This window comes from Ictalurus punctatus, chromosome 9 (assembly GCF_001660625.3).
Source record: "Ictalurus punctatus breed USDA103 chromosome 9, Coco_2.0, whole genome shotgun sequence".
NCBI classification, from domain to species: domain Eukaryota; kingdom Metazoa; phylum Chordata; class Actinopteri; order Siluriformes; family Ictaluridae; genus Ictalurus; species Ictalurus punctatus.
The window spans coordinates 25,071,177-25,084,070 of NC_030424.2; the positions used below are offsets into that span (position 1 = coordinate 25,071,177).

A 12,894-nucleotide genomic window follows, 5' to 3' on the forward strand; every position below is an offset into this window, starting at 1 on the left:
TATATATATATATATATATATATATAAATAAACCCCACCTGTTCTGTTCTTTGATTTATTATGTGATTAATGTGATGTGTTAAATAAGCAATCATTTTTTTAGTTCACAAAATGAATCTTATTCTGTAAAGAAATGTAAAATTTAAATATTTAAATATTAATATAAAAAAGTAATACAAATAAAATAAAGAAATGAATGTGAATCTTTGTAGAACATGGATCTATAGCTATGAAATCAAATTATACACAATGACAACTGGCTATAATGGAAAAAAAAGTCATGTTAAATAAACTGTTACAAAATAAGAAACTTAAGTAAAACAGAAAACTTATTATGAAAGATAATGGAAAAAATGGAGTGTGTGTATGCATGTATGTATGTATGTGTGTATATATATGTGTGTGTGTGTGTGTTATATATGTGTGTCAGGGTTATTGTCAAAATGTACAGCTATTTGCAATGAACAAATCAAAGAAAAGCAATTGAATTAGTTCAACACATCAAATGCTTTAAGTGGTTTCCCCAAATTCAACTGAAAAATGCAACTTATAATGACTTCTCCAGTCTCAAAATTATTCAACCCCCCTTAATAGAATCCCTCACAACAACACAAATATGCAACTAATCAAGGGCTTCATTAGTTGCAGCAGGTGTGCTTGAGCTGGAACACACTAAATACCTGGACGGGGCAGAAAAAGGAAGCTATCAACGGCTGCAAGCAGATTTCTGAGAAGGCAGGTTGTGAAAAACCCTCGAGTGACTGCAAAAGACCAGCAGCAATCTTGGTGGCAACAGACACTGAGGTTTCAGTGAGCACAATTTTGATTGCAACTGTATGTATATAAAATAAGGTCCTTTTGATACAGAATCTCACATGGCTTTTTGTGTTGAACTGTAACACATTTACAATATTATACAGCTGAGGCTGGAGTATTTTACTGTATGTGCTACATAGCCACATGAATCTTGAATTAAATAATTATTAAAATGAGGCAATATCTCAGATAAATAAACTTTTATTTTTTTTAAAAATGGACTGGACACAATACCACTCATTGAAAAGTTCAGACTTTATTTTCTTTAATCGTTCATACAGCACCCTATTCACAAAAACTACTGTTGTAAGCAGGTTAGATCACATGTTTTAAACAGATCAGTCTGTTTAGTTTTGTTTGTGCACACCCAACAGCTTCGATTTCTTCTTCTTGTGAGAGTTTAATATTTTAAGTCTCGTGAGTTTGAAAATGTGGTGATGGACTAAAAATACACTTAACTGATACACACACATGAACATAATACTGCTGTGCTGTAACTAACAGCATTTCAGGGTTACTGTTAGAGCAAATCATTTATTGTACTAGTCAATGACACATACTACATCCTCACAAAAAAAAAAAGAATCATTATGAGAATACAACAGCCAATAATCATTTAACTTGTGGGTTTTACTCTATTTTACTTAATTAATACAAGATGTTCAGATGATTGATGTTCACATTTTAATTTTATCCAATGAAAATACTCTGTATTGGCAATCTAAATTGAAACAGCGCAAGCATGATGTACAATATGAAACTAAGATTAATTTCACAGTATCCTATTTTTATTTATTTATTTATTTATTTAGCCAAATAGCACTATTTTTCCTTTAGTTGGCCATCTTTACAACAGAAACAGAAATCCAGCATTGATATGTGTCAGTGAATGATAATGAGATGGCTGTTCATTATTGCCATCTCATTAAAAAAATTTTCTCCATTCCTGACACTGTAGCTGTACATCAGAAAATAAACTATTTTAATGCTTATTAAAATCACACGTATCCTAATCACTGTTAAATTGGAGAAGAATGTGAGATTGCAGGTACCAGCATTCTTGTGCAATTTATTGGGAACAATCTGCAGCTCACGAAGGATGCCACCTTCATCATCTCCAGACCTACATAAACATATGACCTAAGAAACAAACAAAAAGTAAGCATGTTAATATGCCCATGAGTCGAGGCTATACCATGCATGCGTTATGAAACCTTGACCTGTGTTGGCCCAAGGCGTTATACAATAGGGGAAATTCTGTGTCGGAGGGAAAAGCAATTGTTCCAATGGAAAATGTGAAATGCAAGACACAAACGATATTGCTTTTAAATAATGACATGCAAAAAAAAATGTATTGCTTTTATGTCACTTGATCGGATTTGTTAAGTTATACTATAATTACTGTGTATTAGAAGTGAACATCAATGTACTGCAGTCATGCCATATTGAAATGCAATCACTGTCCAATCATAACCCTAGGCCATACTCATGGGTGTGGTTGTAATCGGAGAATCCATTCCATATAAAAGAATGCTGGAAACTTAATCATCAAGCTTTGAGAAAGTGTAAATAAGACTAAAATACTCACACACTCACAGCAGGACCTAGAAATTATGCTAGCTTTAGTTTTTAAATATTGACAAATTTAACATTTACTTCTTAAAAAGCAATCAATTATTTTTCATTATTCAGTCCATATAGGATTTCGTTTTTTTATTTTATTTTTTTTTTATTTTTATTTTTTTGTGTGTGTGACTGTTGCAGCCAAATATGCTTGATTTTGCTACGGCCTTTTTCAAAAATTTGCGATGCAACTTGCAGTTTTTTTGTGCTTTTTTTGCGGGAAAACTACTTGAATTAGAATTGAAATTGCAAATGCACAAAATTGTCTTTCGCAGTGATGTCTGTTGGTAAATGAGACCTTTTATGTGTACTCAAGTTTGACGCACATGAATCGAAGGGAGCTTTGTCTGAATGTGTGTTGTGATGATGTCACATGACGCGTCTTGGCCCAAATTTGTGGAAAATCTGTGGTAATTTTGAAAAATTGCAAGCTCCTGCAAATATTGCGGAGTTTCCTTGATTCCGCAATCATTTCTGTGATCGCAAAATCCTGGAGGGACTGATTATTAAGGAGAGGTGGAGTGACTTAAATTGATCTATTAGTTAATACAACTAAACAGCTTGGCAGATTTGAGCTCACTGTCTTCTGATCATTAGGCCAACAGCTTAACCACTGAGCTACCACTTCCCTGTCAGTGTGCTATGTTGTTCAACCCCCCTGGAATTTATTAGATTTGTCTGAATAAAACCTGATAAATACAAATATTCTTCCAGTCATATTTTTATCACAAACTCACATGCTTTTACAATGAATGTTCAAAGTTTAATTTAAATGCTGCTTGCGTAAGTATTCACCCAACTTCTAGAAGCTCCAAATGAAAGATACTTGTCTTAACAAGGACACAATTTACTTATAATTAGCCTCCATCTATAAAATATAAAAACAGCTCCCACTATCTAGACAAAAACTACCTCAGATGAGTTGTCACTGAAGAGACTGTCAGTCTGAAGGTAAGGAGTGAAAATGAAGACTAAGGAGCCTTCTACTGTAAGTAAGTTAAAGACGACGTAATGGAATTTCATAGCATTGGAATAAGGTGTAAAATTATATCTAAGAGGTTGGACATCCCAGGAATTACTGTTGGATCAATAGTGAGGAAGTGGAAGCTGCATCACACCACTCAAGCACTACTTAGACAAGAGTTTTCTCTCAAAAAACAAGATGGAGGCTGGTGAGGGACACCTTCAACAGTGGATGAGAGAATGAAGTAAAACTGCACCAGACAACCATTTCAGGATCTGTGCATAAGTGAGGACTGTATGGGAGGATGGCTGGAAAGAAACCATTGCTCAAGAAGTGCTTTATGAAAGCACAATAGTGACCCAGTTAAGATTTTTATTTTTTTTGTGACGAGATCAAAATATTTGTTGGATACAAGTTTCAAAGTCCCACATGTTGCACAAACCTAATGGAGGCCATAACTCAATTGATATCATCCCTACAGTGAAACATGGTGGTGGCAGCATCATGCTCTGGGGACACGTTTTATCCTCAGAACCTTGGCTTCTTATCAAAATTGAAGGGAGATTCAAAGTCCAGATTTGAATCCCATTGCTTATCTGTAGCACTGTTTGAAAATTGCAGTCAACATGACATCCAACCAACTTGAAGAACCTCGAGCAAATCTGCCAGGAAGGATGGGCATAAATCACTCCGAAGCAGTGCGCGAGCTAGTAGGAACTTCCCCTAACAGACTTAAAGCTGTTATTGCAGCAAAAGGTGGTTCTACGAAATACTAGTCTTAAGGGGTTGAATACTTAAGCAAGCAGCATTTTTCAGTTCTTAATTTTGTTCAAAGACCTGCTGTTCGAAAATAAATTTTGACTTTAAAAATGTCCTATAAGCACGTAAGGAATGTATAAATGTAATTTGTAATCCAAATGAATGGGAATCTATGGCTCGGCAGCCATATATGGCTCTTTCAGTGATTGTCAATGGTTCATCATCTGGAAAAAAATATAGGAATCACAAAAAATAGTGTCAAGTCAATTAAACTCTACATATTACATATTTTAAAATATTACATAATTCATAATCGATGACCGTTTTGTCATGTATACACCAACCTGTGGCACAACAAGCTGAAATTCCACTGGAGAATGTAAAGCAGGGCAGTAATTTCTCTGTCTTATTCATAATCAGTTGAAAACCACATAGCCAATCTGTTTAAATTTTTTTAACAAAGGTGAAATGGCTAAAAGAAAAAAAAAGACAACGAGTATAGTTCTTTCCAGTCCAAACGGACAGACACATTTGCATATTTATTCTTTCTTACGTAATGCATCTTGTATTGATTTACCATTTGAGGAAATTGTCATAATTGTTTAAATGACATATACAGGTTTTAGAGCAACATATGCTTCCATCCAGATTCCATCTCATCTTTACTTCTGAGACTCTACCTCTCTAAAATACTCTTTTTATACCCAATCATGTTACTAACCTGTTGCCAATTAACCTAATTAGTTACAAAATGTTCCTCCAGCTGTTTCCTTTTAATCATTTTTTTTTTCTTTAAATGGTACATTTACTCAGTTTAAACCTTTCATATGTTTTCTATGTTCTACTGTGAATAACGTCTGGGTTTAGAAGATTTGCAAATCACTGCATTCTCTTTTTATTTACATTTTACACAGCGTCCCAACGTTTTTGGAATTGGGGTTGTACTTTGGTCTCTCAGCAGTAAGCAAGCACTCTTCTAGATCCAGCACTCACCCACTCACATTCCCCTGTTCCCTTGGGATCTCATCAAAGGCTTGGGCCACCCTCTCCATTGCACATTACTATGGCAACTACTGCACAGAAATGTGTCTCAGGCACCTCTCCATTTCTGCTTCCCCTTTTTTTCAGTCATGAAGATTATGTAATTGTACGATTTGTTACTTTCAGCTGCAGATTAGTTCGGATAATTTTTGGAAATGTCTGACTGCAGTATGACCCCATTTCTACATTTGAAGACCACAGTTTAAAATTAGTTTGTATTCAAATGGTGAACAGTGTCCTCTACTTCAGGTGTTGTATTCATGAGCTGAATCAGAAGGATGTATGCAATTTTTCAGAAAACATATTGCTAACGTGCTAATTAAAGGCGCATAATTACATAATAAATAAAGATTACATCTTAGCGGTTAAGTGGGTGACGTGTTCATTATGTAAAAACTGCTTAATGCTTTATATAGACTGCTTTTCCATACCTGTCCAGGCACAACTTAGCTAATTCTGGGTACCATCACTTTCACCAATAATAGATTTCCCCAATGGTCCCTGCTACCATTTTTACCAATGGCATAATAAAAAAAAATTCTGCCTATGTTTATTCTACTTTCCAAACAGACTGAGATGGGGGTTGAGTGAAGGGCCATTAGAGAGACTCTATAAAAAGACTGACAGAAGGCGCATGTATACCCAAACAATCACGAACTGCAGTTTTCTAAATGAGTTTTCTTAGTTTCTTAGTCCCTGACCTAGTGAACTTGCATGAGGCTGTGTTTTGGATAGAGACTTCTATAAGTCTCTCTGGATGAATGCTGTAAACCCAATTACATTAAGCAATTTAACCATTAAGCAATTTAACCATATATGTGTATATTCCACATATATAAAAGTACAGTAATCCATGCAAATTATAGGATTAGAAGTTGATCAAGTTGAGGTTTACATCAGTTGGTCTAATGTACTGTGCATAAATTTACATATACTCAGGAGCAGGGGTAAGTTACAAAGTTTTTTTTTTTTTTTTAATGTACGTGATTTTCATGAATACCAAAGATATTGTTTAACGACATACTAATGATTTACGCATAAATCCATTCGTCTCCAGCTTGATAAAAGAGGCCGTTTGTACGGATGCCATCGCTTAAACAATATTTTTCATGTTCTACATATTTTGTAGGTTATTTGTACTAGTAAGATTTTTGAATGGACTATTGCTTCATAAAATAAATGATTAAGTAAGATTTAAGCAAATAAAACGAACATACCTGATTGTGAGAGAATGCAGAATGTCAGCGCAGGTTCATGGATCCTGATGCTGAACCAAACACTTCACTGCTTCATCAGCAGCTGAACTCTGCTGAGATCACTCTTTGCCACGTCTTCACGTAAACCCTGCTCTGTCAGCATTGTCTATCACACATAGGCAAGTCCTGGTTCAGCGTCAGCAGGTGTCAGATTGGGACTTCTAACAATATCATGCACCCAGTTCTATATTATGAAGCACTCTGCACTCTCCTTTGTTTGGGTCTACCAAAATAAGTCATAAGTGATTAAATGGTGACTTGCTATTTAGTAAACAATAAAATTTTTATGAACAGTCTTCAGATAAGTTTGGCTATTTGGCATGTTACGAAACAGGCATACCATTGCAAGTGACTCATTCACACATAACCACCAGTGGCAAAACAAAGAGAAATGTATTTCGTTCATGATGAATGGCTCAACAGTTGGAAAAGAAACATGATCCCATGAGGAGATATGTTTCAGCAAAGCTGTGGGTCCAGTTCTGTGATGAGGCGGCCATGGAGGCTCAAGCTGCTCATTTCCAGTCGTAGGTAAATGTAAGTAAACATCTCACTTTTCATCCAAACTAGCCTTTAACTGTGCTTCCAGGACCATCTTGTCAAAGGTGCGCATGTTGGTCTCTTCTCGCACACGGTCCCGGACATGGAAGGAGGCACGTGCTACTGAGCGGGCACTTTCTAACACAGCCCGTTTTTCACGGAATATCTGTTCACTTTTCTCTAGCTTGCGCTCTATTGATTGGAGCAACTCCAGGCGCCTCTGCTTCTCCTCCTCCTCCACTTTCTGACGATTTAGTCTCTGAAGGCGCTCCTTCTCCAGTCTGCTCTGGACAGCTCGCTGGGCTTTTTCTCGGGCCCTCTCCTCTGCCACCACAACGGCCTGATGTGCCCGCTTCGCTGCTTCCCTCGCCCGGGCCTCCATCTGCTCTTTCTGTTGCCGCTCGCGCTGCTCAGCAGCCTTTCTGGCTTTCTGGATCTGCTGTTCTTCACGCTTGGCTTTCTCCCGCAGCTCTTGTCCACGTCGTTCCTGTATCTGCTCATAGTTCTCCAGTGAGCGGCTTAGCTTCTCTTCTGCTGTCCTACGTGTTTCCTCACGCTCGTCTGTTTCGCGGCGCTCAATCTCCTGGATGAGTGCTGTATGCCGCCTCTTTTCAGCGCGATTGAGGCCACGAAGCTCCTCTAGCACACGGTGCTCTCGCTCCTGCCTCTTCAACTCTGCAATGGTTAGTTTCTCTTTGATGAGCAGCTTCTCATGCTCCACCATAGCAGCCCGCTCTTCTTCCAACATTTTTAAGTTCTGCTCTTGCATGGCCTTCTTCAGCTTCTCCTCACGAGCAGCCTGCTGAAGTTTTTGCAGCCTGCTTCGCTCTTGTTGCTCAGATAATTCCCGCCAGCGCTCTTCACTTTCAGCCACCCGACGTAACTTGGCCGCTGCTGCCTCCCGTTCCTGCTGGCTGAGTCTCCGCTGCCTGGTGGAAACTTGTGACTGCCATGCTCGCTGGCACTGAAGCACCACTCGCTGTTTATCCCGCTCTTCACGTTCACGCCGCAGCTCCTCTATCCGGCGTTCACTGTCCCACTGCAAATGGGCAACGTAGCGTGTCTGACTCATAATATCTTCTTCCTGGTACCTGGCTAGCATTAATGCTGCAATCTTGCGGTCACGTTCTGGTACAGCCTTGAGCCCTCGCCGCTTTACCTCTTTTACAATGCGATCTACCTTCTGTGTAGTGTGCGGAGAGTGACTCAGATCTCCCAAGCTTAAGCTTCGGCCCATCAGAGAGTTAAAGGTAGCTAAGGTACGAGCACGAGGACTAGAGGTCTTACCCCATTGATCCCGTACCCCTTCCCAGCTGTAAGAGGAGGATGCGGACTCTGAAGAGGCACACGTGGTTGTTGTTGCTGTTGTAGTAGTGGTTGAAGTATTAGAAGAGCTAACCACTTCCCTTCTTCTTTGTAATGATTCTAAAGAATGGCTTCTTTCTCTGGCTTTTGACATGAACATAATGTGCCCATTGTGCTGAGTGAATGGACTAGTGATGCCATTGGCAGGGCTTTGCGCTGCCGATTTTGATACAACTGGCGCAAGAGATGATGACATCCTTGGAAAGGAGGAAGGCTTTGGTGTTGACCTAGGGAATGTGTTTGCAGACTTTTTTAGGGTACTGGATGTTTTTTTGGATACTGGTGTTCCCGTTGTCGATGATTTTGGAGATATGGATCCTTGAGATCTTCCAGCAGGCTCAGCAGCGAGTAATTTAGACTCTTTTACAGATGTTCCTCTAACTGTATGCCCACTGCTCACTGGACTTGCTGTTAAGGATTGAGCTAAAATTGGTTTAGTAGATGAACTTGCACATGAAGGGGATGTTTTTGCTAATTGGCCTGAGAACTGAGATATATTTTTTGAGACGGGCTGTGAAGTTGGTGTACTATGTGGTTTTGATGGACCACTGCTAGAAGGTGACTTTTTGGCGATGGGACCAGAGGTAAGAGAACCATGACTGGTTTGCTTAGTCACTCCAGTGCTGGTTGTATCTTGAGGCTTTTCTGAATCCTGTGATCTGCTGCTGTTGTTCACTGCTGCCTGGAGGCCCCTTCTTTTCTCCTCTTGAACTATTCTTTCTCGTTCCTCTCTGCACTGTCTGAGTTTACCATGTCTGTTCTTCTCATACACTTCAAACATGCCTGTGGCTACACGCATACTATGGCCAGGTGCCTCACGTGCAAAATCAGACAGCGATCGAGGCAGAAGTTCCACTGGTTTGACTCCACATCGTGCGCATGCCTCGAGTGAACGAGGGCTGGTCAGCACATAACGGCTACCTTCTGCAGCTGGGGAATCAAAGTTGTAAAGGTCTAGATGTATCTTAGGATGTTCAGGTTCACTGTTCTGTAACTGGCTACCTTGAGGGATCTGTTCAGGCTCAACTGTGGGTTCTTGTTCTTGAGAGTCACAAGTAGTCTTTTCCTTTTCCCCATCTTCATCCTGCTCAGGTAGACAGGGGGCTTCAGGTGCTGCAGCTGGGGTCTCAAGATACGAGCATCTGATCTTATTCTGGTCCTCGGGTTCCAATGGATCCACCATGGTGAGCTGTGTGATACAAAGAAAAAAGGAAAGAAAATGAATAGGTGAGGTGCTGTTTGTAGTGCTCAAGAGATCCCAGAGATCATAGTTTAAGGGTGATGAACCTTAGTAACCCAAGGTTACAGGATGCAACTCAACTGTCATATAGTACATAGAGTGAGTTGCATAAGTATTCACCCCCTGGAACTGAAATGGATTAAATTGGGATTATATGACATGAATCTACAGAAAAATAATCCATAATGTTGAATATTGTTGCTTCTCTGACTAATGCCCTCTTTACCTGGACAAAATCCTCTTGCCAGAGCAGTGGTTGTGCCATATTCTTTCCATGGTTTAATAATGGATTTAATGGTGCTCTGAAAAATGTAAAAAGTTTTTCTGTCCTTTTTTTCAGCCATACGAGTTATCATTTTTCCAGAACTACATCCAAATAACTGTTTTTGATAGATGCATGGTCTTCATGATACTGTTTGTTTTATATATGTTTTCTAACGATCCATGGGGTTTATACTGAGATCACCTAACATGTAAATTGGGCAGAGGTAGACTCCATTCAACTAATCATGTGACGTCTGATGGAAACTGGTTGCACCAGAACTAATTTAGGTTTTCACACCAACTTGTAATTTTTCTTTTAGAGATAATTTTGCACTTTTTGTTATCACTTTGATATTATGGGCTATTTTGTGCAGATTCATGAAGCGAATCCCAAATAAATATATTTTAGTTTCAAAATGTGAAGGAATTCAAAGGATTGAATATTTAGGGTTATAACACACTGTAGGTCTATTTTATTATCTGCTCTGCAAGTACTAGGGAGGCCTAACTACATTTGCACAATTACATTAGGTCCACATGCATACTGGATAGCAATATGAAACTTATTTATCTATCTATCTATTTATGTACCCACCTATCTGTACATACATCTACACACATACAGATAAGGGCAAAAGTTTGCATACCCTTAAAACAAAATATAGACTTTGTTTAAAAAATAAATAGTAGCAAGATATAGTGCAACGATTCTATTCTTACATATAAATTACTCCCTTAGGACATATTAGGTATAATTTTTTTAATTTTTGACCCTGGATTACTACAAGGTATTGTATGGTGGTTGGTATATTGGAACTCCTCCATCAAATGTCACTGTGCTGCTATTACTGTACCATTTAAATATTGTCTTACACTATTGCACTTTCAACTGTCCGCAAACGTCTCTAGTCTCTACACACAGATTTAATGTAGATATATAACTGCATTTTATTGTTGGTTTTGTCTATTGTAGGAGTTTTCTACTCTACTGTGAGTTGCAAACCCTGTTTCACTGTACATATACAATAGCAATAAAGATGCTCTATATATGACGTATTAGGTTTCAGAGATGATCCTACTGAAAAGATCCATTCATCCATCCATCCATCCATTTTCTGTACCGCTTATCTTACACAGGGCCGTGGGGAGCCTGGAGCCTATCCCAGGCAACTCCGGGCACGAGTCAGGAAACACCCTGGATGGGGGGCCAGCCCATCGCAGGGCACAATCGCACACACACTCACACGCCCATTCACACACAATGGACAATTTGAAAATGCCAATCAGCCTACAACACGTGTCTTTGGATTGGAGGACAAAACCAGAGTACCTGGATGAAAACCCCAAAACATAGGGAGAACATACACACTCCGCACACAAAGGGCAGAGACAGGATTCGAAACCCCAACCCTGGAAATGTAAGGCAAACGTGTTTGCAAAATCAGTTAAACAGTGCATAGCCCCCCCCCCCCCCCCCCCCTTTTTTTTTAATGTTCTCTTAATATTCTTTAACATATTCTCTGTCCACATTTATGATTTTTTAAATAACCAATTGTTTTATAATCACTGTCCTCTGACCAGCCTTTGGATCCTCTATCCTGTAATAATTGTGTATTCTAATTGGAACCCAAGGAGAATGCAAACTTTTGTACTCAACAGTATCACTGCTAACCCTATATAGCTGACATAATCTGCTCAAATGCGTCATCTCCTGCACATATAAACACATCCCCTATAACAAACAGGCCTACTGCTTGTACATAGCCTATTGGGTTGAATCCCAGCACAGAAAACCTCTTTAACACCACGACCACCTTGAACAGCTTTGTGTTCCATACTCTGCATGTTACAGGGGTGAAACATCTGTTTTAACAAACATCAAATGAAGCTGACAAAGCTTGTAAACCTTGTATCACGAGAAAAGGCCCGACACAGGCCCACACATTGAGCACTGAAAGAGATTACCGACACATCAGGATGAGTCCACTGTGCGTGAAAAGAAATGTTGCGCAACTTAAATCCAAATCCTTAGACTTGACGTGATTTACCTTTCAGCTCGCTGATAATTTGACGAAGCGTTGTGCAGCGCTGTGCATGCACTCCCTCGTATAGCCTGCATAATAAGCGCTTAGGAGCACTGCATCCCTCTGCGCTGAAACCGAATCCCACAGCGACACGATGCGGTTTTATTTATCCGAGCTGAACAAATCCGACGTTATCAAAATCCCGCGACCTCCGTGGACACGACAGCCAGCGTTGGGTTACAGATCTGGCATGCACAGAAGGAACTCGGTGTTGTCAGATCGGGTATGGTCCTCCTCCTCCTCCTCCATCCTCTTCCCCACATCATCATCATCATCATCAGTCTCCACCTGCATCCCGCTTCTCCTGCATCCACACTGCGCCTCCTGCTGACTGCGGGCTAAAATTATCCAACACAGCCGCCCTTGGTCACTTCATTATGGCTTTACTTCTCTTGAGCCCCTGCTAAAAGCAGAATGGAGGCATTATAATTAAACTTATAGTCTATATCAGTCTATATCTATATATCTGGGTGCCCAAAAGTTTTCCAGGGCAAGGCCCCCTAAATGGCATTAACATTTGACCGAGGCTCCCCTTTTGCAAGATGTCTTTAAAACACATTAAAAATACAGACTTCTGAATATATCCCCCTTTTTTACGTTGATGTTTTGTCTGTTTAGCAATTAGAGAGTTAGGTATAGCAAATGTGATTTTGATGTGTATTGTTACAAATAACATGTTATAGTAATGCATATATATAACAAATCATGTATTTATTTTTCACACCAAATTGTTGACGCCCGCCGGGCGCCCCCTGGCGGCCCCCACTTTGAAAACCGCTGGTCTATATAAATATATAACGCTGAATGGTCTAGCTCAGTGGTTTTCAAAGTGGGGGCCGCCAGGGGGCGCCGGGGGGGGGGGGGGTTTCAACAATTTGGTGTGAAAAATTAATTCTCATTCTCAGACAACCACACACACACAATCAATTCCTAATGTAATGT

General features: G+C 39.6%; 1 protein-coding gene across 1 annotated transcript; it reads right to left on the minus strand.

The window, feature by feature from the left end:
• Positions 1 to 1,001: 1,001 nt before the first annotated feature.
• ccdc177 (coiled-coil domain containing 177) lies at positions 1,002 to 12,686 on the minus strand. The gene is made up of 3 exons (XM_017475449.3): positions 11,917 to 12,686; positions 6,421 to 9,553; positions 1,002 to 1,956 (listed from the first exon to the last, which is right to left on the minus strand). Exon 2 carries the CDS (start codon positions 9,545 to 9,547, stop codon positions 7,010 to 7,012), a length of 2,538 nt encoding a protein of 845 aa, XP_017330938.1. The 5' UTR covers positions 9,548 to 9,553; positions 11,917 to 12,686; the 3' UTR covers positions 1,002 to 1,956; positions 6,421 to 7,009.
• Between the last annotated feature and the right edge of the window lie 208 nt (positions 12,687 to 12,894).

What these genes read in the sequence shown, in the direction of transcription:
- ccdc177 (XM_017475449.3), bottom strand. Translation starts at nt 9,547, where the DNA reads ATGGTGGATCCATTGGAACCCGAGGACCAGAATAAGATCAGATGCTCG.